We start from the raw sequence: 25,771 nt of genomic DNA, 5'->3' as shown, positions 1-25,771 counted from the left end.
TGGCCTCAGGGCCTGAAGGATTCCATGTTCCCATTGGCAATGAGCTGCGCAGTATCGGTTTCTGCTTGAGCCACGATCTCTCTCCCTTTATCCCGAGACCAATTGGCGTGCTCGCTTTTGAAACGGTCCATTTGTTCTGAGAATCTGACCGCGCTTTCGGAGAAACGCAAACACAGAGATTCCAACGCATGATAGTCTTCTCGTATGGGCCAGCTGTTGATGTCACTCAAGGTCTCCGCCTTGTATTCTGCCTTCCTGGCTAGGTCTTCCAAATCCAGAATTAAAGAAGTTGCCAATGCCATGACTCTGGCGAAATTGCAAGATGGCGATTTTTGCAAATCGATCGTGCGGCGTCAGCTCAACTTAAAAGCGAGACTGGCAAGGTGGCCCGAGTATCTTAGGCTAGTTTGCAAGATGCAGGGTTTTGAGAGGCGGTCGCCAAATCATCTGTACCGCAACAGCCTCGTTGCAATTTTTCTCCGGAAGCTCGAATATTGCAGCGCTATCTTGTTCTTGACAACAAATCGTGTGTCAGAATTTGATGACGCAATCTTGAGCCGCATTCATCTCCCGCTGAAGTACGACAATCTTGGCCTAGAAGAGAGGAGATCTGTGTGGCAGAACACATTGAAACGAGCTGATACTCCCCACGGAGGGGCCTGTATCAAGGACCTGGGTTCTCTGACCGCTCCGAAGCTCAACGGTTGGCAGGTACGTCGATTATGCAATGCAACATCTTGTCACTGATCTCCGCCAGATCAAAAATGTTGTCGCCGCAGCACACGCGCTAGCAATGCAAGGAAATGCTCCGGTGACAGACCAACATATCCAACTAGCCCTTGATGTGAGCGAGGAGTTCATCAAGGAATTTTATCGCCCTCCAGAGAGGATGTACAGTTAACACTGCCCATAGTGCTATCTACTATCTTTCGGAGGTCATCCACGGTCATCCACTTTTGGTTTGGAGGGGGAACGCTGGAGGGATTGCTCTGGACTTTGGATATGCGTTGTCAGGTGCCCTGTTTGACGATGAGGTGGACGGCGAAAATATGGGCAACGAGGGTGGGCAATGAGGATAGCTCCCCATGATGCGAGGTTTTGCGATGGAATATGGAATTAGAGCCATGTCCAAGGCAATTCTTGCTCGCTATCTTACTCTAGGAACATCTGGGTCGAGAAATAGTTGACACTAGACTAGATTGATATAGCAGACGTTGTCGTTGGGTTCTATGTCACTCCGTCGAAGAAAGAAGGAGGTGTGCCGCGAGCCAAAAGTAAACGGATATGGGTCCTTGCTCCGGCGAGGGACTAAAGCCTTCCTGGTGTTCACAATTGAAGAGCGTGCTCGCTCATTGTGATCATTTCCCACAGAAGATCCAGTTCGTAGATCAATTGAAATAGTTGACAATCTTTCCGGGCAACACCAATTCTCTGCTCATTCCGCCACAAATGACCTGTTTGGAACATCATGGCCTCTCCTTCGCCCGACACTTTGATGAATCTACTTCTAGCTTCCGAGTCTGCTCAACCTGCCGAGTCTGCTGAGCCTCTCTCAACCTACTCGATCGATTCTTCGAGGGATGGAAAAGCGGCTTTGCAAAATCATCTCAAACATCGAAGATACTAAGCTTGCTCTAATCCAGACCCGAGAATTGAACATTAAGCGTGAAGATAAAGAGTCCTCTGCGATGGCGGGCATGGAGGGCCGTGAAGGGGCTCGGCAAACACTTCACTTCTACAAGCCGCTGCCCAACCGTGGCGATACCACCAGCTCCCTCTGAGTGCTAGAACAAGGGGATCTCTTCATCACTGTTACCGTGTCGGCCTCGTTCTGAACCTTTCCCGAGAGTCTGGCACATGTTAGACAGGCACGTGTTCACATCTTGTATCCTCGAGAAGTGTCGCCGAGTTCGTCAAGATCGCTTTCGAATCTGATATCAGTGCGCCTTTCCAGCAAGCTTCAGTGGTCCGCTGAATTTGTTTTAGGTCAGCGTGGCCGTCTCAACTTCAATGTCGTAGGGCAGACCAACTGACTGAAGGATACGGAATTCCGCTTTCATTTCCCCAAAAGCCCTTTCGCAAAACCGAGTGCTCGCAGTTCCTTCGTTCCTCTACTCATCCTTCGCTATGCTAGAAAACCCAGGCAATCCTCCACAGAGACCTCCTACCTCTCAGGAGACCAACCCTAATCCTGAAGTAATAGCGAACGGCCAAACACGGGTTCTGCTCGAAATGGAGTCGGGAACCCTCCACATCGAATTGGGATTTCGTTCAAACCCCGAATCTGGACAAGGCACAAGATGTCGACCTCTTCAAGAAGAAAGAATAAAGGTATGATGTTTGCTTCTGACCAAGGTTCACTGTTGATAGAGGTAGGGACCTGCACAATTTCCAGAGGCTCAAGACCTTGAAGAGACGTAGAAAGCTTTGGAGTTGACTTGAACACGGTTCTACCCATGGATCTGATCGACCTCACGGGTCTTTCGACGGTTCGACAATGGTGGCGGTCTTTGCTCTTGAGGGGGTCATTCCTCAGAAGAAATTTGCCGAAGAATCTCTTTTAGTCTTCTTGAAGTGACGAACTTCCTCAGCCAGTCCCGCACGTTGTCTAGCAACTGCGAGACACATCATTACACTATGACGAGATTCGCTTGAATGACGAATCATGAGCGGTCATATTCGCCTAGAATCTTTGCGCATGTTGCACATGTAGCTTGTGATGCTCGTGTTGGGCCATCATTCGCATGAAAGTGAGCTTTCTCGTCAATTGGAACACGCAAGCTGAAGGCAAATCACTCCGTGCCGCCGATTTCACCGTCAAAGCCATTAGGTCGCGTAGTACCTTCGAGTTGACATTGACTTGGCTCGTCCGTGTCCCGTCAACCGTTATCAGTCAACAAATCAGCACCGAAACAAATTGCCCTTGCCCAAATTTCCTAACACCGTATGCCCAACATCGAGTATTAACCAACGGGGGTGCGAAATACTTAGATACCCAATCGTCCGGGCTCTACTGAGCCGATCCTGTGTAGCTCTGCGTCGATTCATAAGATGCACCATACCCGCACCTTTCCTGGCGACGTAGATGGAGCTCCGTAAGGTGTGCCAGGCTATCCAGCTTCGTGCCGAAGATCTCGTCCCAGCTGCGGAGCAGACTGGAGTCTGGCGAACCCCAGTGAACCAAGTACCGAATATTTCAGCAATCAAACGCGTTTATTTCGTGTTCAAGGAGAAGAGGGTAAGTGAGCATTGGCATTTTGAGCGACGACAATTTGACTAATTAGAGATGCTCGATGCAATTCTTCAACGTCGAGGCTTACAGAAACACAGTATCCGTCGCCATAGTCCGGAGGTCCTATTCTTCTCGGAGGACACTTTGACCGTTCAAGAGGACCAATTCATTCTTATCATATGGTTAGAAAACCCATAAATCCGACAAAATAATGCCAATTCAACATGCGAGAAAGAACGTCCCGGTGATATATCTGTGGCTGCAAAGGTGGTGCCGCCTCGGGGAATTAGGGACGAGTCTTCCCCTGCAGATGGCCTCAAGCCCTTGGGGAGGCCAGACGCGGCCATTCGAGGAACGTGCTGTCACAAATATGGAACAGAAAGGGTAGACAGGTCGCCAAATAACTTCGGCTTCTCGGCAGTCGATGTGTCCTTGGAAGTTCCGACGCAGTAGCAGAATTTGGTCGAAGTATTGGAACGCAAGCCAGAGATTGTGGCCTCGACGTCGATTGACCAGCAAGACGAACGAATAGGGCTGGAGGCGGGGGATATTCTCGAACTTGACGTGTCTGAGAAGCTCCATTCTGAGGCTGGATTGTTTGGGGGAATGTTGAGCGTGCATAATTGGTAAATCCACAGAGAGGATCAAAAAGTAGATAGCTCACAGAGCGGCTGTTGGCGAGATATTCATGTCGTCCGCAGAAGGAAGTTCCATCGCAAGGTTCACCCAACAGTCGGGTTCTTGTACAAAACCCCATTCATTGCGTTCAGGATCCTATACGAAATTCCATGCGTCGTCGTTTGGACAAGGATATATTGGAGATCCCATATTCCGCACCGTCATTCATGGTCAGTTCTGGGACGGTCAGGTCAGTGTCATTTGTTCAGCGCTGAGCGCAGGGCTCATCTGCCAAGTGATTGGGCAGTCTTCGTTCTCGTCGATCGGCGTCATGATTGCCCAAGTGGCCTTGCTCATGGTCTGAGAACCAGGCAATCTCAGGAGGACCAGGCGTCTCCGGGCTCCCCAGATCTTGAGGTGCTCCTACGCCAGACCGGTCATTTAACCGACGGCGCTTGCGTGAGAGTTCGCCATCATGTCTTGACAACTCCGATCCGTTCATGGCTGGAGGACTCTCCGATACAAACACTGTGGACATCTCTGGGTGAAGGGCGGCCGCACCAGCGAATTCATTCCGCCAAAATTGTCGTCTCCCAAGCGACCATCATGGCTTCTGCACCGACCGACGACATCGTGCTGCCAAGGCGAAGGTGGTGAAGTAAAACCGTTCGAGCTCAGAAGCCGTCGTCCAGAGAGAGTCACGGCTGAGGTGGAACAACACTCTGCACCCTTGCGCTGAGAAGTGACAGTCTCTGCCTGACCGGCATGCCTGTCCAAATCATTTTCGTTTCCGGCATCAACAATGCGCCTCAAGCATTGATCCGCTTGCCCATAATGTTATCGATTTTATCGACCATGGCAGACCTTCCCTTGACGTTCCAGACGTCGGCCGCGACCTCCTGGTATCGCTTATATGCATCGCGGATAGCTGTATCCAACTTCTTGGTGATTTTCTCCACAAGATCATCATCGCTGGATACCCGATCCAGGTTTTCTGTGTCGGCCACGCTCAATTGTTTCATCATTTTGGGCCGGTCTAACAATAGGAGAAGCGTAGCGGAGCCCGACTTCCCAATGTGAATCAAGGGTGCTCCCAGTCGAATGACAGGTTCTAGCTTGGAATTCGTGATGTCGAGAGAGCGGGCAAACTCCTCGTATAGATTCTTAGGCTTGCCTCGATTTTTGCCTTGACACGACAACGTTTCTTTCTGAAATGCCCGGCTTTCGGTGATGTGGGTTGATATTATATAGCCCCAAAAGCATCTGCCCGACTCGCTGGAGGCTATTTTTGTCTTCTGAACATCAACACCGGCGAGGGCTGGCGGTTATTCCGTCATGGGCAGAGACAAGATCGAGTTGAGCTCGCATTTCCACAGGACTTTGTACCGTCGCAAGGCATTCGCTCGAACATTCTTCAATGATCGCTTCTGGCGGATTAGTCTCAGACGATGTAGTGCTCGTGCAGGCCGGATGTGAGGAAGGTGAGGATGAATCAGTATTATCGCAGTCGCCGTCGTCGTCATCGCCGTCATCGTCGTCATCGTCGTCATCCTTGTTATCCCCCACCCCCTTCTCCTCCAGTAGCATAGAAGCCTGGCGTGCGTGTAGAACCTTGACTTCTCTGGCATCACGGTGCGCGGTCCCTCCGTCGTCGATATAGTTTAGGGGAGGTCTGTTGCGCTGGTCCACGACAGTCGCTTGTAAACAAATCGTCAAGAATTGTAATGTGTCCAACAGCAAGGTCCTATATGCGGTCAAATAATCATGTGTCAGACTCTTTATTCCATCCCATTGCAGTCGGTAATTCCATTTATGACTGCCGCGGAAAAAGGATGTCATGAGTACGAAGAGGAATTTTGAAGATGTGAAGGACTGAAGAGACGCTCTGCTTGTTTCGCCAATGTCGAATGTTGTAACGGTTACAACAGTTAGCCTTGGCGATAGCCACGTTTCCTGCCTTGCCATTCTCTCTAAAGGGTGGCGCGTGTGATGGATGACAATAATCACACATTATGTGTGATTTGACTGAACCAGGGTTGGGAGGAACATCCCTGACATCAGTGAGCATGATGGAATCATTGGATTTCTTCTCATGGTCGGGGCCAGCACATAAGGATGCCGTCTGCCAGATCGTCCTGTTCTTCACCGGTCAGTCAACCTGCCAATCGCCGCTTACCTCGTACCAGAAGCGGTTTGTAGAGGCAGAAACATGGCCCCGCCAACTCCCATCCGAGTTCCTCATTGCGAGCGAGTCCCACATTACCAGAAGCGCTTGTGGACAGGCACAGACAGCAGACAGACGAAAGACAGACACACTTCTGCAGCTCGTGGTCATATTGACGCCCAGCTTTGTAAATTTTGACTTCACCACTACCAGCTTTGGCGCGATCTTACCCCAGGACCAGGCCGCGCCATCACCGAAACACGAGGCGTTGCAAGTACTGCAGGAGATAGCCGACCTGGAGCCGACGGAGACCGTCAAAGATCCCCTCCTGATTGGAGACCAGTTCGAAGCACTCCTACGTCCCATATTGCGGACAGCCAATCCCACGCGTCTTCCGACATGGGACCCGACATCAGACGGCTATGAATCAACGCCATATCCGAACATCTTATCGACCCTTGAGGGTCTCGGACTACACTTGGACGAGGAAACCTTTTTCAATCGACCGCGCCAGGTGCTGGACATCCTACCTCGCCACCTTTTCCTGAGCGGGTTGTCACTCCCAGGTAGCCTGGCTGTGTACAGTGAGGTGGCTTCTAGTTTCAGCCGGCTGGAAGCGAAGCTAGCTGGAACCTTTCGCCACAAGGCATCATGGTTATAGTTCTCAGCCGGAATCCGAAATACACTTCGGTTCTCAAAGGGTGGTCCCAGATATTGGAGGCCGAGTGCTTTTTCTCCGACATGATGACTCCATTCTACGAGGAGCGAACCAGTCGCAGGCGATTTGCATTCCTCCTGGTATGCCTCCTCGTCCACCGCCTTCTTTTTCGACGTGAAGAGGACCATATGCAGGAACGGCCAAACCTACCCCAGCAACTCCTCCCGAAGTGGTTGGTCCTTCTTGAAAAGGCGGTGGTATCGTATCCAAGACATGTTGGGCACAATACCCTGCTTCAATCGCTGACACCACCGATGAATTTGGTGCAGCTGGCAACCGCGGTCCTTCGACGTCAGAGCCTTGTCGATCAAGACCAAATTAACGTCATTCCTACGACTATCATCGAATGCTATGATGTGGCAGCGGCAATGCAACAAGCGTCCATGAATTTGATAACGGGTGGTGAACGAAGCGACCACGGATGCGGCCGATCTTCACAGATTGGCCGGCTACTGCCAAAAAGGTTCCAAACCATTAGAGACTCCCTTCTTGGCCAACTCTGGCGGTATATGGAGCCGTCAATCAACAAAACCTGGTGCTTGCGTACCTAGACGCTCGAAATCTTGATCGACTGCAGGATTACGGGAAAGCACTAGCCAGGTTTGCTTTGATCATCAATGGACAATAGCGGTAGCCACAACTACTGCGAAGCCTGGAGACTTCTACAACGACTATGCACATACACTAGATGAACTCTCCACAAGCATGTTAAATACCAAAAACCAGAACCACTGAAAGTAGGAGACGGACTCGACTTGTCTAAATCTTTTCCAATCAGATGAGAACAGGGTCCAGCCCATTTTTCAGACGTGAGTTTGGCAGGTCACCATGTTGATGAGCACGAGGTCGTGTCGTCGTCGGCTTCTAAGGAGACCGTATCGGCGAGGATTACAAAAGATCTATTAAGCTTCCTATTTCCTGGACTCAGGCGTGACATCCTCCCTGTCTTTCTGAATTTCTCCTCGAGTCCAGCCTCACCCGCGAAATTCCTGCCGAAGCTTCTTCCGCCCCCATGAATCTACAAAATGATATGTTCGGAGAGAAGTACATATATGACGACATATCAGAGAAAATGCGCGAGGCGAAGGCTAACGCCATTATCGACGCGTTCATTGCGAGTCGTTCTTCAAAACAAGAACTCAGAATACGAATCTCGAGAACGGGATCGCCTGCTTGTCGTGGAGGGGATGACCGCAGTCTCTTGAGCATTCAAAGACTGATCGGTGAAAGTGGATCCCCCAAAGTCAAGGCGGCGCATCTCTGGGACAAATTTCCGAGGGCGAAACTCATCACCCTGCACAGGATGGTTGATTTGGAAGTTCTTTACTCGACCGAGACGGATACGCTCACAGTGATTAATTTCCGGCAGGCGGAACCCTATCCTCCAGGAGATCCTGAGGCGAAGGGGTTTTCTGTACGTCCTGCCAGGAAGTTGGTACATCAATCGATACTGTGCTCCATGTCTTATTCCTATGCCTCCTGTGGACCATCATGCGAGACGTACACAGGACAAGACACGGCCTTAGATACAAGCTTCGATCTCTTCTTCTGTGTGGAGAATGAGAATCCATCTTGGGGACCATTCGGCTGTCATCCAACGCTGAAGAGTGGTGCGCTCCGCCTCATCAAGCCCACCCTGTTCTTAAAGGCCACCTGGAGGAGCCAGGAGCGCTACTCCCTGGCAGCCGGCGCACATCGATAGATGCTTTCAATTGCTTGCTGGAGTCTACGTGCTGCGTTGTTGGCACACAAATCATGTAGGGATGGTAGTGGCAGTTGCCCTAACCTTATTAGGAAGGTTAACTGATTGGTCCGAGTCACAGAGCCTGCATTAGGCAGGTTAGGCGAGTGACACTGCGGCACTGATTGCCACCTTGTCTTTCTCCATCTTCGTTAGTTCCTCAGTTAGTTAACTCTGTCAATCCACTTGGTGTGGTCCTAGGGTTGCTGGACCGATCACTGGCCACTCCAGGATCAGGCCTACGTCCTAGAATCGCGGACTACGGGTATTGACGGGCGAAGCTCACACGGGAATGGCTATCCTGTTGAACCTCTAGCCAGCAAACACGGATCACTTCTGCATATGATTACGCACAGTAAACGGGACCCATCAAAGACAACCCTGGCATCCCCGCCGCGGAGGCGGGATCAAAGGGTGCCATGAAAGCCGATTGTGTGGGTCGAAATCCAGGGTCCGAGATGAGCCAGCGTCGTGTGTTCGCTCTGCTCTTGTTTTTCATCACAGACACTTAGCATGGACGAAACAATATGCGCTCACCTCGCCTTGCGTGTGGTGCCCCATGAAGTTACCCAGCAGAACACGCTATGGAGGAGTGGGGAAGCGATGCATGCCTTACCAAGAATAAGCGAAACCAGAAGTCTCGAATATACTTGGGATGACAAGAAGGATTGCATCACTCCAGCTTTCATGTACAGCTCTTGGCTGCCCGCATAGTGGCATTTTTCAGTCGTTCTTCGGTGCTGTTTCATTGCTTCCTGCCCTGTTGGCCTTCCGTTCCGACACTGATACCCTTGCACGATGCAGAACGATTTGCACCCGATTCCTGAAAACAAATGAGGTACGGTGCACGGAGACAACAGAAACCAAATTCACACGGTCGAATGCGAGAAGCCCGCGAATTTGGCCATGACAGGGCACGGGTGGTCGAACACTTCTACTACTCGACTAAGCCCAACGTGAGCAACCAGTACTCTTGTCCTTGATCCGGGAATCCAGATTGCAGCCATGAGCCCATACCGTGGCGGGACGAATACCAGTACGCCTCCCAGGAATGATGAGAAGGCTTGAAGACTCACTGACACGAATGCTCCCAGTACATGCCTCGACGCACATCTGAAATCCTACCGGTGTAAGGAGCCAGACTGTCGCACGCGGACGTTCGAATCTACTGCCGCATTGGACCGTCACAGAAAGGACCACGCGAGGCGATATCCCTGTACTGGGTCAAGCTGCTATTGGAGTCTAGGCGGGAGTCCTTTCACTCGACCCTCGGACCGAGACCTCCTCCACATGGAGCGAAGCCACCCACCCACGGAAATAACCTCATCTCTCCTATCCGTCGCTGCTTCTGCACACCAGGCGAGCCGCAATACATCGTCTCCTATACCCTCGACACTACCCCTGGACTTCACGGTGGACATTTCGAGGGCGGCCACCTCAAGAGCAAAATAGCCTGTGCCAAATGGCTGCGGCCCGTGATTCACCGCTTTTTGCGTCACTCGCACTTCTGTCTCTCCTGCATCTAAGTCAATGAACCATGACAGATCTGAGAGACGCAACTCATCGGTTGAGTCAACTCAGTCATCGTGATTTGGCTGCGACCAGCCTTCTGCTCTTGAAATCATGGGAAGCCTTGACCAAGTACCTACGCGCAGTTCTGAAGGAATACCAACTTCTATCAGACAATGTCGTCGCCGGAAGCAGTGTGCGGCAGCTAGACAGTGAATCCGATTGTTGCACCCAGAGTGAAGCAGCCCACGACGATGACTTCGCGGACGCAAGTTCATCACCAAGGCGTACCGCACCTTCCAAAAAGGCGAAGCGCGGCATCGTCGTCAACGTGGAGGCGAGCCTGCAAACATGTACAAGGAATCTGCTGCCTCCCTTGGCATCAAGAACCCCAGGCCTGAACGCCACATCAGGCTTGGAGATGCGGTGACGAGGATATGGTCTTCTGGTTACCTTGCATTTCTCCTTTTGATGCAGCAGCATTTCACTTTGCGTCAATTGAGTGTTCGCGACGTCCTATAACTTCGTCCCTGGTCCTGCGACGATTTAACGACCGCCCAAATCACTGCTGTGTTGAGTCCGTCCGTTGAAGACGCATATGAGAGATATCAAGATATCACCCAGGAGCACTGAACCGTCGAGAAAATCAGCTTGGCAGATTTATTTGGTTTAACTGCTTTGACTTTCTTCGTGGGGGAGTGTGTACGATGAGGCACTGGCCAATGGACATACAGTCAAGAGACTAAGCAGGGGGATGCATGCGTACGAACCAGAGCAGCGCCAGAGTCGGCACCAAGTCCAAAATCTCCTTAATCATGATCTGATCGGGTGCCAAGAGAACAACCGCAGATGCAACACCAGCTCCTCAACTTCAACTTCAGGACGGCCCTCTCACCCTCCTGATCAGCGTGTGCCCGGGCTAATGCCATCTCTTGTGATATTCATTAAGAGCAAGAAAGGCAAGATCTCTCTCCAAGCGTATGCCTGGCAAGAAGCGAGTCCGGCGGCTTTCAGGACTCGAGCCTAACTGCATCTTCCCATGAAGCACTGGGCGCGATTGCGGTTCATTGGTCAAGCAGAACGCAGGCAGGAAATCATGCTTGCCGTCCGCAAAACCCACAATGGCAGCAGAAGATCACGCCGTAGATTGCACTGAATGGGCCCCAAGATTTCGAAACCCCCTGCTTCAATTACATGGAGTCTCCTTCTCAACTTTCAAGTTATCACCAACCACCAACTTGAGCAGAAAGCCCGAAGATTTTCCCACCCGCAGCGCTACCATGCTGTGGAACATCCTGGAACAGATGTCTCTGGCGATGAATTGGAGGACGGGCTCAAGACCTAGCACTAACCATGACAGGAAAGACTCGTTGAAAGCAATACGATACATGTTACTGCCAAAGGTCAAGCATGCACCTCCCTTCAACATACTGTTGGAATGTGGACCTTAAATGCAAACCCTCATCTGGAGAGACAAACGCAAAATGGACCAACTGCGATCCTAACTCGGTTCGACTGGAAGACACTACGAAATCGATTTCTCAAGCACCCAGGTCTGATCACATACTTCCAATGACATCAGGTCCATGTCGCACCCTCACAGGATGGCCGAATCCAAATCATCCTTTGAGAGATAGGATCATCCAGTTGGGTAAATCAGATATAACGGTGCCGCTAGTGCAAGAACCACACCACTTTTGCAAATAAAGATCTTGTACCATCAAGACTGGTTGGATGCTTCCCCCCTCGTGCACGATTACAAAGTCCCGATCCCAGTGTTGGGCATTTTACCGGGAATATGCCGGGAATGTGCCGGGCTTTACACGCGGCGGCAACTCTTCGGGTTCAATTGCAATTAACCTGACATACCCGGTGCAGAACCCGGAATCCTGGATCTATTCTGGGAAATCAAAAGCGACGGCGTAACTGAACATGGCGCGGTGTTTGCTCTTTCAGGCTATAACACATGCACTACTGAACCAGACGGCGGCGAGTGAGTCTAGAATCAAGGGGTTTGGATATTTAACCGGTTCGTGAAGCGGCCGCTGACCACGGAAAGTTAGCGACACAACCAATCACCCCATCAGACTAACCTTTGCTGGGCGAAATAGCCTGTACTGTTCCATTCACCCGGCGTGCACCTGACCCGATGAATCGATAGTTCCGTTGCAGATATTATCCGGGGACCAGCGATTCCACGCCATCCAATGCATGGTGATCCACGCTAGAGGCGGTTTCGATCTCCGACCCCGCGTTCAATGGGGAAACTGCGGAGAGTCGAGGGTGGGTCTGGGGAATGAGTTTGGATTGTCGTCTGTCGGCCCCTGAGACGAAAACGCAATACTATTTAGTCGCCATGTGCTCTTCCCCCAGAGACACAGACCTCCCTGTCTTCATCTGCAGTCGCTCTTTCGCTCATTGGGCCTGGTATTTCGTGCCATATTGTTCTTCTCCACACAATATTGCCAGTGTCACATAGCTCTGTGGGAAGCCATTGCCAACATGGTTGATCTCAAGGCACCAAATGTGACGGCCCAGGAAAACCGGCAGCTGGCCGTCGAGGAGGCACCGGACTTCGAGAAGGTGTCCTGGACGAAGGACAAGGGTCTACGCAAGCTCTACATCAACTGCTGCTTCGGTCTTTTGGTCGCTTCTGCTACCACTGGGTATGATGGGTAAGTCGATTGCGACGGAAACAATGTTGGCATTGTCTAGAGATTACGGTTTTTGCTGAGCCTGCTTTTCTCCAGATCGCTTCTCAATCTCTTGCAGCAGTACGACTTCTGGGAGGCTTACTTCCATAACGTTGGAACGGACCCTTCCAAGTCCAGTCTCCTCGGCCTCTTGACCAACATGTTTACCATCGGCTCCATTCTCTCCATGTTCATCGTGTAAGTTTTTGCGTGCAGGGGAAGCAACCAGTGCGTGGCTGGGTGGCTAATGCTGAAATCAAGGCCGACGATCACCGATCGATATGGGCGCAAGCCCTGCATCGTCGTCGGCTGCGTCTTCATGATTATTGGTTGTATCATCAACACTGCCTCGATAAATTATGGAAGTGAGTTGCACATAGTTGCGATGGCACATACTTTCACATTCGCAGAAGCTAACCACCTCCAGTGTTCTGTGCTGGTCGTTTCATTCTCGGATTCGGCAACTCGCTCAGCCAGCTGACCTCACCAATGTTGTTGACCGAGATTGTTCACCCCCAGCACCGTGCTCCGGTGACCACCGTGTATAACTGCTTGTGGAATCTGGGAAGCTTCTGTACGGAATCTTCTTGCTCCCCTGTTCTTGCTTCACAGCAGAGCCCGCTGACCGCAACTAGTCTGCAATGTTATCGGCTTTGGCCTCCAATACGTAAAGAGCGACTGGTCGTGGCGAGCCCTGACCCTCTTTCAAATTGTGCCGGCCATCTGCCAGCTTATCTTCATCTGGGGTACGTCTGAGCATTTGGATTCTCATCCGTGACATAAGCTGACCACTTCTCTCAGGAATCCCCGAATCCCCCAGATGGCTGATCTCCAGGGACCGCCACGAAGAGGCCCTCCAGACCTTGGCTAAGTGGCATGCCAACGGTAATGAGCAGGACCTTACAGTACAATTTGAGTACCGCGAAATCGGCGAAACTCTTCGGATTGAGAAGCAAATTGCTGGAAGCAGCAGTTACCTCGACTTCTTCAAGACCAGGGGTAATCGCTGGAGGCTTGCCATCATCATTTCTATCGGTATCATCTCACAATACAGCGGTAACGCTGTTGTTTCCAACTACGCAAATTTGGTCTACAATGGTGCTGGCATCACAACGCAGGTGCAGAAGCTTGGTGTAAGTACAACACTGCTCATCATGCACTCCACTCCAAACTTCTAAAACTTCCTTACCGTTACTGATTGGCGTGCCCAGCTCTCTCTTGGTTCAACCTGCCTCAGCTTGATCGTCTCCATCAGCGCTGCGCTTATGGTCGACAAAGCCGGACGACGCCCGCTTTTCCTGATCTCTATTACTGGTATGTACTAGCCGAGTAAGTAACTCAAAGCAATACGGGATCACTGACACGTATTCCCCTTATAGGCATGGTTATTTCATTCGCACTCTGGACTGCCATGGCCGGCGAATACGAAACTCATAATGACGCGCAAAACTTTGGTATCGCCCAGATTGTCTTTGTCTGGATCTTTGGTATCTTCTACTCTATTGGTTTCTCGGGTCTGCTTGTTGCCTATACCCTCGAGGTCCTGCCTTTCCACCTCCGCGCCAAGGGCGTGATGATCATGAACATCACCGTTCAGGCCATTCTCGCCATTTCGGCCCAGACAAACCCTGTCGCAATCGAGAACTTGCCCCATGCTTGGAACTTCTGGCTCTTCTACACTGTAAGACCCACCATCCAACTTCCTGAAGATTTTGATGTCTGTTCTAACACACCTTGTGTCTCTAGCTTTGGGACTGCGTCGAGGCTGTCTGGGTTTACTTCGTCTTCGTGGAAACCAAGGGCCCGACCCTTGAAGAGGTCGCTAAGATTTTCGATGGTCAGGAGGCAGTGGCTCATGTCAGCCTGGAACAGACTGCGAAAGAGATTGAAATTCTCCACAAGGAAACAGCCGATGAGAAAAATGTCTGAGCTTTCAGACACACAGTGGTACTGCAGGTTGAGACTGGAAAATGTCCAACAGTGAATGCCTTTCACATGGATCAAGACGATGTTGTAGCACAATAGCAATTATATTGACCTCAGCACCTGATTGTAAGGGAAGAAGGTAAATGGACAGGTCAACAGCAGAATAAAACCTACTATTGGTAGCTCTAGCCCTATATACAGACACTCCAAACCTTGAGGAGGGTTTGAGTAGGCTGCATACCGCATGCGCCCCTTATCTGCTGTTTTACCTTGGCTGTGCTTGGCCCACTTGTCTTATTCTTAGCGGGGTCCCTAACAGCCTTGCCTTCCTTCTCCTTCTCCAGTTCAGTTTCTTCGGGGTAAATCAGTCTACCAAGCAGGATTTCCTGCGTTTTGTACGAGACGTCACACATTCAGGGCTCTCCTCTTCTGTGAGCCGTGCCGGTAGAAGAATATAGAGACAGGGATTATCGTGTACAAGACAGACTCGTGAGGAACTTGTTTCAGGGATTGAAAACTAAGCGACATTAAAGGTAGACTCAATAAAGATTCGAACATGCTTGATGCAAGGCCCTTTCCTTGAAACTTTGCTGGAAACTATAGCTGAGCGCCAGGGTCAGAAATTGGGCTTCCCTATCTAGGCTTGAGTGTCCGGGACCCAAAACACGGATGCCCGAAGGCCGAAAATGGTCCACAATGGGTAATTACCGGCCGCTCAGGCGCTGCTGAGTGTGCAACACCTCCGCCACCACTCAGGCAACTTACTCAGCACTTGCTTTCAAGGCGCGTTTTGCTCGGGCCAGAAAACGATAATGGCTTTGGTGAGGTGAAATCTTCCTGGAAGCATGTTGCCTTCCTGAGCGATCCCAAGGGTAGTGTTGGGGCCATACCCCCGCCGATATCTATGGATCCAGCAGTGTCATAGCAGCGATAGATTCGGCCTTCCGGAAATTCCAAAGGCCTTGATTCAGCAGAAATTCCAGGACCATTGACCTGTCGCCCTTGGCCTCTGCTCCTTACGTTTTCGACGACTTCCATGTTCCCGATTCAACCGTTTGCCCACATCGCAAGACTTGTACGCCGAAGTATCTTTGCTGTGAGGAAGGCTACTAAATACAGTTGCGAGCTTCCGATGTGGGTAAGTTCAGGTTGAGTTTGAAACAGCATCAGCCAACAGTCTTTGTTTTCTTCTGCCGGAATCAAAGTCCCGTTTGTAAATGGGACCCTCTCTGCAACGCTTCTCAAATCTTCGGTGGCTTTGCTGACTTACATGATGGTCAAAAAAGTGATCTACCAATGTGAACTTGGAAATGTGCGGAGTGCCACAATCATAAGTAGTGATGTAGTGGAGCAGAGTCACACTGCATTCCCGAGAAGAATAGGTCCAACGTTCAGCAGTGCTCAAGATGTTTATGCTCTTTTACGAATTCCTTCGTCCTGGCTCCAATGCGGCTCGGCTGACGATGTTCTGGCAATAGGTGATCCATGACAAACGCTAATCAACTACATTGTCCGCACCATGAGCCAGGTGTTCGTAAATAACTCGGCGTGTATTGCGCTTCCCGCTACCTCTCACACTGACCTGGTAAGCCCAAGCTCCCGCGCTGCTGCCTCAAAGTTTCTTACGCACTGCCCCTTCGACTCCAGTACCAATGGTACATAGAAGGCAGAGAAAGAAATAAAAGCTATCACTCTTCTTGAATTTTTGGCACTAAGTTTTCAATGTTTCTAGGACGCTTTTCTCGATTACGGAGTTAATATTTGCGCAAACAATATTTCCCAGAGAACCTTGGACATGAAGTTCCTTGATCATCTCACCGCCAAATATGGATCTCGGCTACAGGCGGGCAGAAGGAAAGATATCGAACTGTGCGGTGTCTGCTCCCGGATTAACTGGCATTCTATTCTCCTTGACTGCTGTGGGGATTTCTATCTGACCGGAGACAACACTCCCCTATGAATGGGAACCGGTTCCCAGCTTTCGAGAGATGCAGATGTGGCAGACACGCTGTTCTTTCTGCAGGCTCTGCACATGCATCATGGACGCTGATCCAGCGCTTCAGCAGTCATCCTTGGATAGACTGCCTGCCTCTGGAGCTGGTCGACCATGCTAGAAACATGGGTGGTCGAGAGCTCGCTGATCCACTAGCGCGTGGTGTAAGCCCAGTGAGGCGAGTGTATCGCTTTGACCGACAAGAACTCCTTGGTCGTCTCGATTCGATCCCTTTTCGCCCAACTATCAAGTCCCGAGTGTTGTGCGATCGCAATAACATTCCCATCGGGCTCGAATTCAAACCTTCAGCGCTCTTGGGGCTAAATCCCGCAGCCGACGAGGTTCCAATCTATAGGAATGATCGCGGCCGGCGAGTGCCCGAATTCGAGGCTGATCCCGCCCTGTTTAGGCAATGGTTGGACAGATGCAAGCTGAAGCACGGCGACTCGTGTGATGCCGCACCTCACGTGACGTCGAGGCGCCAAGACTACCGCATTCCGCTCTGCGGCGCTCATGTATCTTCCACGCCACGAGATCTCTCTCTCTCTCTCTCTCTCTGACAGTTTGACTCCAACAGGACTGCGTATGGGATACAGCAAAAAACCACCCTTCTAATCTGACACCCCGTTCCAGCCGCTGCCTGAAGGTCCCCTCCGGAAGAACATCATTCACGACCAGGGACCTTGGGACGAGCATGCCCGAGGTTTCGGCTCCCTTGGACTACTGAAAGAGACTGAACAGTACTTGGACGAAGAATGCCCAGGGGTAACCTCCTGGAGGGAGGTGGGAGGTAGAGACAGTCTGAGCTGCACCCGGAACATGACTCACCTGCAAGACAAAGACAACAAAGGCACGGTGGGCGGCCGAGGATGGATCCGGACGACCCCTTTGAAAAAGACCGCCACATTTTACACGCTCGTCCTTTGTTTCCCTCACACAGTCTTTTGTTCCCCTTACACAGTCTTTTCCTTCCATTACACAACAAAGACGTCGACGACACCTCACAGCTCAGTCTTACCGGAGGCCATCCTTCCCCCTCTTCAATCGAGACACCTGGTTTTACGCAAAGACCATTATCCTGTTCGATGAATATGTCTAGTTTCTCGGAAAGTCATGCGCCCAAGGCGGCTGCAGGGCTCGACACTTTGGAGTCGCCTATAATGCCAGCGCGCCTGGAGAGCCTCCATCAACCGCAACCTCATCGTCCGCCAGCACTCGCCACAATCCTCCATTTCCCAAAACCTTCTCAGACCTCAAAAGTCGAGGATTGGCTCGCATCTTTGGACGAGGGCCGACGACAACACTCCAAGTCGGACAGTCACTTAACTCGCATCTGCCGTTTCTTCCAGCCGACAAGAATCCTGTCCGAATTGGAAATGCCCAAGAAGCCCACTTCACCAGACCCGTCACTAGACCCATCTCCGGAAACCAATCCGGAGACCAGAGCCTCATGTTCCCTGGTTGGAGCCCCTCGCTACCGGGAACGCAACCTCGACCATAACAACATCCAACTCCGCAGCATGAGAGAGAAGCTTCCTGAACATGTTCAGGGTCTCGTGGATGATATGTTTAAAGAGCGTCAATCACCGGAACCAGAAGCTGAGGATATCAGAAAAGACACCAATCTGACTAACCTTAGCGACGTCACCGGCACCGAGTCATTAGTGACCAAGTACTTCAAAAAAAACATTTTTGAAGATCCTACGGATTCAAGGAGACTTGAAGGTCTAGGTATGACGGAGGAACCTTTACCTATACACAGAGAACATATTCCAAGCTCAAATGATTCGGAGATCAATCTTCCAGTAAGTCAGCCGAAGCCGGATATCCTTTACGGCTACTTCTGGAACGACTTCACATCGGGACAGCAAAGACAATTCAAAAATATGAATGACATCGAATATACTGCCAACAGTCAAGGGCTCATCTATCCATTTTTCGTTATCGAAATCAAAGGTGACGGGCTTGGTCCTACCGCGGGAAGCCTCTGGGTAGCCACGAATCAATGTCTAGGAGGCGCGGCAACCTGTATCAACATGGCCGAAAAGCTCAACCGATATATCGAACAACTCTCGATGTCATCGACTGTTTCACCCGTGGACACTACAGTCTTCAGTATCGCCATGAACGGGAGCGAAGCCCGCCTCTTAGTATCATGGAAGGAAGACGATGGGAGCGGCAGAATATACTATACCCAGCAAATCCAAGGGCTTTTAGTATATAGGCCTCAAGATTACCTCCTACTCCGCCTCTTTGTCCGCAATGTACTCGAGTGGGGAAGAGACCGTCGCCGTGCTCAAATCGGTGCAGTTCTCGATGCTGCTCAGGAGGGGAAGAAGAGAAAGCTCGATGCCATGTCTCAAGATGCCATCGAGGGCGATTCCAAACGTTCGAGGCATGATCGGAGAGTTGAAAGCATGGGGCAAAGCGTCCAAGAGTCAAGAGTGGTATGCACCCGCCGCTGAAGGTAGGCAGCATCGATGGCAGGGGAGCTCCCTTTGGCAGGTCCGGAGGAGCAACCAATGCTGACGGATGACTGACTCGGAATAGAACTGGGAGCCTCTCCGACAAAAGACTCCCAGAGTTGTCTGAGCTATCCGAAGTTTGTATGAGTTTGCTTGGGTTGTCTGGGTTATGACATTATGTAAGTTGTAAGAGTTTTGTATGAGTTCGGGGTGATCTTAGTGGTCCCCAGATTACTTGATCTTGGCTGATCATTTGGGGAGAGGGGAAATCCGAAGAAGCACGCAATCATAACAACAGCTTGATATCAATGCCAGCATGATGAAGATAATCGGCGGCGGTGGTGGTATCGAGGTCTTCAGGATCTTCAGGTTCAGGCTCCAGCCGGGACTACCGCGAAGAGGGTTGACACAATCTCTCTAAAATCTGACTTTTGTTGCGAATGCATTAATAGCAAGGAGGCATAGGTTCAATGAATGAATCCCGGGGCCCTGCTCGACCATGGGCTCGACCCCCCAGGTGCTGACATGTCAAGACGTTGTCTGATCCTTGGTGGCGATGGTTGTCACCGAGGTTTGCAAGCATCATCGAAGACGTGCACGCGACGAGAGCGAGGAAGTCGGCTCGGCCAGACGGCAGCATTCCGAAGAGCTAAGGTAGGGACAGATCTCGCGGTTGGCATCGACGCAGGAGGCTCTTCGGAATATACCTTATTGCCGGTGTTGACCCTCGGGGAGGGGGGGGGAGGGACTTAGTAGATACGGTCGATGCCACTGGTTATTTACATATGGTGAAGTGAGTGACCTGGTGCCTGACGCTCATTGTTCTCTGGAACCCTTTCATCGGAGTCTTCTCAACCGCCGCAAACTCCGGCGGCCTCCAGAAGTCGGCTGGTAGACTTTCGGCCGTCGTGCCGGAGATCCCGCTCAATTTCCAAGGTCGTGGCCATGGACGCACTGCGTCGGACTGAGTCGGACCAAGCTTGTTGCGTTCGAGGATTTGTTCGAGAATCTTTGTCGCCATTCAGCTGGTGTCCGACTCGGTCTCTAGATTTACGTCTGCATAACGTATGGGTCAGAATGAATCAATTGGAGCGCTCTGCCCTGCAGGATGGTATCCAACCTCTCCTGCTATGTTTATTCCTAGGGAAAGAAGGAAAGATGAGAGACTTCGGGAAGAACTGCGATTGCCATAGTTCCCTCCAAGTCCATCATCGCCTTGCTACCTATGGAAATTCTGTTAGGGTGGAAAATGTGGCAACAAGGTGGTGACAACGAGAGAGAAGATCGGTTGAGAAAGGCCTCGGAGAAGGTAATATAGCAAGAAGCGCCTCCCATCTTACACGAAGGGCACAGACTGCGAGAGATTATATCCATTGTCTTTCGTCTTTACAGGGCGTGTCCTAGTTCCCCGAATACCCTAGGTCCTAAAACTATACCTTTCGTAGACGGGTCGTGTGAAAGTTTTCCACATACTCGAAGAGAGAGAGAAACGCCGACCAATCATGCGCGTAAGTACCCAATGACCGCGGGGGCCCAGAAACAGGACTGAGCACCCGGTGACGAGAAAGGATGAGGAGGGTCCACCGCCTCAGGTATTGAGGACATTGCCACACCCGCCAAGTAACGAGCACACACGCTCACGCTGGAAAGGGAAAGAGAAAAGGGTGGATCCACCATCCACAGATTTTATTCCAATATAAATTCGAGAAACCCGGAATTCTTGTCAACATAGCCCAATTCGAAAGAAGTGCAAAAAGAAAGACGCGGTAATCTGAGACCTCGACAAAAAGACGCTACACTTCAAGTTCGGGATATGGAACTCTCACAAAAGTTCATATTCTATCGGGTTTGGCGGGAGGGGCCTTCCCCCCTTAGTTTGATGAATAGTATGGTTCGCTATTTGCCCAAGGTAGCATCGAGGTCTCACCCATACCATTCATTAATCAGAAATATCAAAAAACAAATAACTGGTTCCCCCCCTGGCTGCTGTAAGATTGCTCGAGAACCCTCCCCACCCGGGGGGAGGATAGGAGCCGCAGCACCCATGGGGAACTGGTTAGAGGGGGGAAGGTAAGATATCTAGACGCCAAACCTAGAAAATGAACTTTTTGCTATTTGGGATGTGTATACGTATATATACTATTCGATTCCCAGTCTAGATCAATCTTTTTTTATGCGTACAGATTATATTAATCAAGTAGTTTCAACCAAGTTCCAGAGACGACTACCTGATGAGGTCAAAGAAATCCCTCAATTGCTCTGCCTGGAGGGCTGGCATAACCTGCACAAGATCGATGAGAGAAACTGACATTTTATTCTGAGAGCTGTTTTTTCCTTCTCCTTCGATGGCTTTATCATTTCTTTTAATTTCTGGGGTGAGGGGATTCATAAAGCCCACGCCCGACCTGGTCTGACTGCGGGAATTTCCAGCGTTCTGCCCGGCAGCAGGTGCTGACGAGTTTCCGTTGCTGGTTGCGGCATTGGCCTCCTTCTCTGCCAACTTGGACATGCCCTTCGGAGTCTGACGGTGTGCTCGACACCTTGGTCTGCAGAACGATGAATCGACAGTCTATGGGTAGGAAGGTCGTGCCTTTCTTACATTAGAGAATCCTCCAATACATTCTGCAGAGATCTGGAAGAGAGCGGAATGCAAAACGAATCACGACGCATTTGAAGGAGACTTCCTTTGCCATGTCTTGAGAAGCAGTGGATTCAAGAGCAAGGAAAAGTGGATTTCCCTCCAGCAACTCCAAAAAGCGGGCACTCGTTACCAACCCGGCGTGACATTTGTCAGGTTTGAGGCGGGAGGACGCAGATTTGAGCGTCGCCATTTCCCTCCAGCCCGCTCGTTTGCCGAATTCAGACACATCTCCATCTGCACACGGACACAGGCCTGGTCAACAACGGCATCTTCGCTCTCCTGGCTTCGTTTCTGCCTCATCCACAACGGAGACCAGGGTGGAAGTGTTGAGTATGGATAGCGGCTGGCGCGAGGGATTCATACATGTCGAGGAGATTGCTGGACGCCATGTTGACCAACGCAGAACCAATGGCGCAACTGACGCACTCCTGGATGAAGCGGTGGTGATGTCTCCAGTCTGTGCGTCTCCCTTCGCTCCCTCTGGCTGGTCCAGCGACGATTTTTTTCAACTCCACCAAGAACCTCGGGGTGGGACCAGTTTCTGGAATGGGACGTGTTGTCGTCTTGGTCGGCTCACGGGGGAGAAGGAATGAAGAAGGACGTAAAGAATTTTGGTTTTGGTGCCAGATACGCCTCTTCATCATTTCAAGGCGGAGGGCAGATTCGGCTTGATGAGCTCGGATGACTGCAATGAACGGAGTCCTGCCTCTCGTGCGACCATGGGGATCGCCGCCATATATATACATTATTCCAGCATGATTCCTTGGTTGCTTCCCCCTCACGGTGTTTCCGCTCTCTGCTCTTCGAAATCACCACTCTCCCAATCCCAAGATGGACAATGACATCTTCGAAGACCCTTCCAAGCGGCGTCCACGTCCAAAACGACTTGCGCAGATTTAGACAATGGAGGCCACGCCGGGGCAAAAAGATGCCACAGGCTGCGAGCCGCTGAGATGCGACCTTATTTCCAACATCGTTGCTGACGTCGACTGTGATGGTACTCTGAAGGCCTTGGGTAAGTATACCAGCCGCATCTGCTATTGATACAAGCCGATCTCACAAAATATCTGACACGAAGCCAGAAATTTCCACGACGGACACAGATACGTCCAACGAGCGCCAGTGCAGTATCACTCCCGACCTGTGTAACTGCGACCATTCTATTGTCACTGCAGCTTCAGTGTTCGTACTCTTTCGATGGCCGAAGATAATGACGATTCTGCGCCCGAGGGGAGATGAATTAGATGAGAGAATGCTTGACCATTCCGGGCACGATAGATGGTCTACTAAGCTCATGAGTGATAGACACCGCCAATTCAATTCTCCACACCGAATCAGGTGATGACGTGCTGAATACAGACACGGTACAAAACGAAACGCCAGACTGGCGAGGTGGAAGGTCTTGGCTCAAAAGCTCAGCCATCCGGAGAAGAGGGCAGCTATGTGGAGACTTGGAGTGAGAGCTTGACATATAGAGGACGCAATGATGAGGCCCGCGACACGAGTGAACAGCAATGCCAACACAACAGCTGGAGAATATATGCCAAAGGACGAAACGACCGTAAGGGCAACTCAGAAAAAAGCAACAACGGGACCAAGGCCAGAGAATTATTGGCGAGCTTCAACAAGGATTGTTGAAGCTGGCTGGCCGCCATCCCGAGGAATGTACCAAAGAATGGAGTAGTGGCATGTCGTCCGAGTTACCCTCAGATGAGTCGGACGCGAGGACAGCTGAAACTGGCCAGACGCTTCAGTGTTGGGCGCTTATCCCGCGCTTGCCTCTCGCTATTGCCCAAGATCCTTCAAAGTTGTCAAACCGTTGCAAGACCATGTTTAGTGCTCGTCCTTGGATCAAAGCAATATGCACCAATGAGGATCATATCAACATGATCTCCCAACGTGGCCACTTGGGCTGTATATTTATAATTCCTCCCTTTGGTATAACGTAGCCTGGATTGCCAGTGGATTGTCGTTGACAGGGTGTGGCAACAGGAGTAAGTTCTGGCACCAGGAACACCTGTCGCATCCACAGGTGTCAGCCGCCATCTTGCGTTGACCCTAGAACGGACGAATATTGACCTCCCCTTCCATCCCTGGGAGCGGACAAGGGACCAGAAGTGGACGCTTCACATTGACAAGGGCGTGCTCGAGCACAGTGGAACAACCAACTCCTCATCGGTTGGTCTGCAATCGGCGCCTGACTGCCATGTAATGCAGTCAGATCCTGGACGGTCTCCATGGTTGCAGACCGTTGATCGACCGAGGAAGAATATCCTCGAGATCCTTAATCGGCTTGCGATGCACAAACTTTCGCTTCTCGCCAATTGCACGAAGCTGCGAGACCATCGAAAAGGCTCCAAAGTCGCCCGACGTGTGTCTTCAGGGTCAAATCCAGTTCCTTCCTTTGTGCCTTTCCGTCTCCTTCTGGACGCAATTTGATAAGATGTCAGGGTATCTACCTAGAAGATGAACTATCCTCAGATCTCGAGCTCTGTAGTGCGGCACCGTCGAATTTTCCTGGAGCAACAATGATTGAAGTGCCAAAAGCTTCGACTGCTGGATCATCAGTGGTCTCAATTAGATTTTCCGGTCGATAGCGGCTTCGCTTGAGATGTCCACTTTGCGTTTCTGCACGCCTTAGGAGCTCCGGCGTGGGCTCATCGCGACCGATTTTAAGGTCGACCACCCCCATAGTTTCAACGCTTGGCTGTTTGCACATAATCTCTGGGTCGATCGGTATTTCTCCCCCAACAAACTCCGACAAGAACGATCCAAGAGAGTGGCCGTCCTCTTGACTTTCAGGGATTGCTTGGAAGAAGATACTCAACGCAGGGGCCTGCAGGGTTTCAGCGCTAGAGGAACCGTCAGATTCACCGCAAACGCTGCCAGCTCGTGACATGCACAGGGAAGTGGAGCCGTCAATCGGTGGCGCAATTTTGATGGCACCCGTCAGCCACCCGCGGATGTCATGTCCAAATCCAGGGTTGGATCGTTCGGCCACGTTCAATCGATGGGGTCTTCAGGTCCGCAATCGTTGAGCCCGCTCAAGTTGATGGTCTGACGGCCCTCAGACTTGCGACAGAGGTGTGCCTGCTCCGGTCTGAGGACATTTTGGAGCTAGAAGTCCAGATCCTGGTCACCGTCGACCAAACGTTGGCGTTTTGGGGCGCACCGAGAACTGTGCTGTCTTCTAGGTAGTGCCAAAGGTCGAGCTCAGAGTAAACCGCTAGAGAGCAGATAGGATTTGGGCATGGGATTGGGGACATTGGATACAGGCTCTGGATGTACTTTGGTATACGTCCAGAGAGATGCCGGAGCCAGTCATATCAATCCAACAACTGTATAATCCGCAAGTCGGGAGGAAGTTCCGCGTTACCCAGACAACCACTGCAATATCCTGCACTAGCAGTGCAACGACGGAAAATGACTGGGTCGCACCGAACTGGGACTCCGAGGTGGTCGAGGTGCTTCTGGCGATGTGTCTTCCAGTCTATGTCGCTCGTTACCCACGTGCTGCACATGAAGCAGAATTCGCTTAAGCCAGTCCGCTTCTCGAGAGACCATTTGGAGGACTCGTAGACATGCGTCCATCTGCGTCTCGGCTCGATACTAGGGCGAACTGTCAGGAAAGGGAACCGAGGCCAACGGCGAGGGTCATCCTTACTGTTGAATCTCCCGCCCACAAGAAGGCACCGAACAGCGATCTTGTTTTGGCCATAAGGGTTCCTGGTACGCAATCGGTAATTGCTTGCGCGGAGATGCCCTCTGGGCTCCGCAGCGCTCTCACAAGCGAAAGCGTTCAGGCAAGGCAGTCGCGTTCAGGAACTATGTGACGGACGACGCAATCGAAATAACAACGATGCCAGTGCTATCTGCCGTCAGCAGGGCAGACGGTCTGCACTAGCTGTTGGGTTCGACGCCAATTTTCTACTTCCTCGTCAAGGAGTGCGCGCCGCTGATCGTAGGCCTGTCGCCGTTGAAGCCTGAGCTTTGCGCGAGCATTGACGAGCATGCTGCCTTTCAGTTGAGTCGTGAGGACCGCTATGCGGTCGCAAAGGGCCAGGAAATCGT

General features: G+C 51.3%; 7 protein-coding genes across 7 annotated transcripts; 6 read left to right on the top strand and 1 right to left on the bottom strand.

The window, feature by feature from the left end:
• Positions 1–414: 414 nt before the first annotated feature.
• Positions 415–901, top strand: Z520_11750 (uncharacterized protein; the record flags this gene model as incomplete). Its single annotated transcript, XM_016782238.1, has 2 exons — positions 415–711; positions 758–901. 2 exons carry the CDS (start codon positions 415–417, stop codon positions 899–901), a joined length of 441 nt encoding a protein of 146 aa, XP_016626697.1.
• Positions 902–3,085: 2,184 nt separating this feature from the next.
• Positions 3,086–3,430, top strand: Z520_11749 (uncharacterized protein; the record flags this gene model as incomplete). Its single annotated transcript, XM_016782237.1, has 2 exons — positions 3,086–3,238; positions 3,323–3,430. The coding sequence occupies 2 exons, from the start codon at positions 3,086–3,088 to the stop codon at positions 3,428–3,430; spliced, it is 261 nt and encodes an 86-aa protein (XP_016626696.1).
• Positions 3,431–4,659: 1,229 nt separating this feature from the next.
• Positions 4,660–5,689, bottom strand: Z520_11748 (uncharacterized protein; the record flags this gene model as incomplete). The annotated part of the gene is made up of 2 exons (XM_016782236.1): positions 4,660–5,142; positions 5,237–5,689. 2 exons carry the CDS (start codon positions 5,687–5,689, stop codon positions 4,660–4,662), a joined length of 936 nt encoding a protein of 311 aa, XP_016626695.1.
• A 227-nt stretch (positions 5,690–5,916) lies between these two features.
• Z520_11747 (uncharacterized protein) lies at positions 5,917–6,675 on the top strand (the record flags this gene model as incomplete). Its single annotated transcript, XM_016782235.1, has 1 exon — positions 5,917–6,675. One exon carries the CDS (start codon positions 5,917–5,919, stop codon positions 6,673–6,675), a length of 759 nt encoding a protein of 252 aa, XP_016626694.1.
• A 1,069-nt stretch (positions 6,676–7,744) lies between these two features.
• Z520_11746 (uncharacterized protein) lies at positions 7,745–8,434 on the top strand (the record flags this gene model as incomplete). The annotated part of the gene is made up of 1 exon (XM_016782234.1): positions 7,745–8,434. One exon carries the CDS (start codon positions 7,745–7,747, stop codon positions 8,432–8,434), a length of 690 nt encoding a protein of 229 aa, XP_016626693.1.
• Positions 8,435–12,484: 4,050 nt separating this feature from the next.
• Positions 12,485–14,604, top strand: Z520_11745 (uncharacterized protein; the record flags this gene model as incomplete). Its single annotated transcript, XM_016782233.1, has 9 exons — positions 12,485–12,657; positions 12,733–12,873; positions 12,937–13,040; positions 13,103–13,249; positions 13,311–13,421; positions 13,477–13,808; positions 13,887–13,989; positions 14,055–14,356; positions 14,422–14,604. 9 exons carry the CDS (start codon positions 12,485–12,487, stop codon positions 14,602–14,604), a joined length of 1,596 nt encoding a protein of 531 aa, XP_016626692.1.
• Positions 14,605–17,685: 3,081 nt separating this feature from the next.
• Positions 17,686–19,059, top strand: Z520_11744 (uncharacterized protein; the record flags this gene model as incomplete). Its single annotated transcript, XM_016782232.1, has 1 exon — positions 17,686–19,059. The coding sequence occupies one exon, from the start codon at positions 17,686–17,688 to the stop codon at positions 19,057–19,059; it is 1,374 nt and encodes a 457-aa protein (XP_016626691.1).
• Positions 19,060–25,771: the final 6,712 nt, after the last annotated feature.

Source organism: Fonsecaea multimorphosa (genome assembly GCF_000836435.1).
Source record: "Fonsecaea multimorphosa CBS 102226 unplaced genomic scaffold supercont1.42, whole genome shotgun sequence".
NCBI lineage: Eukaryota > Fungi > Ascomycota > Eurotiomycetes > Chaetothyriales > Herpotrichiellaceae > Fonsecaea > Fonsecaea multimorphosa.
The sequence above is the reverse complement of the archived record's forward strand: the minus strand, read 5'-3'. Positions and strand labels throughout refer to the sequence as shown.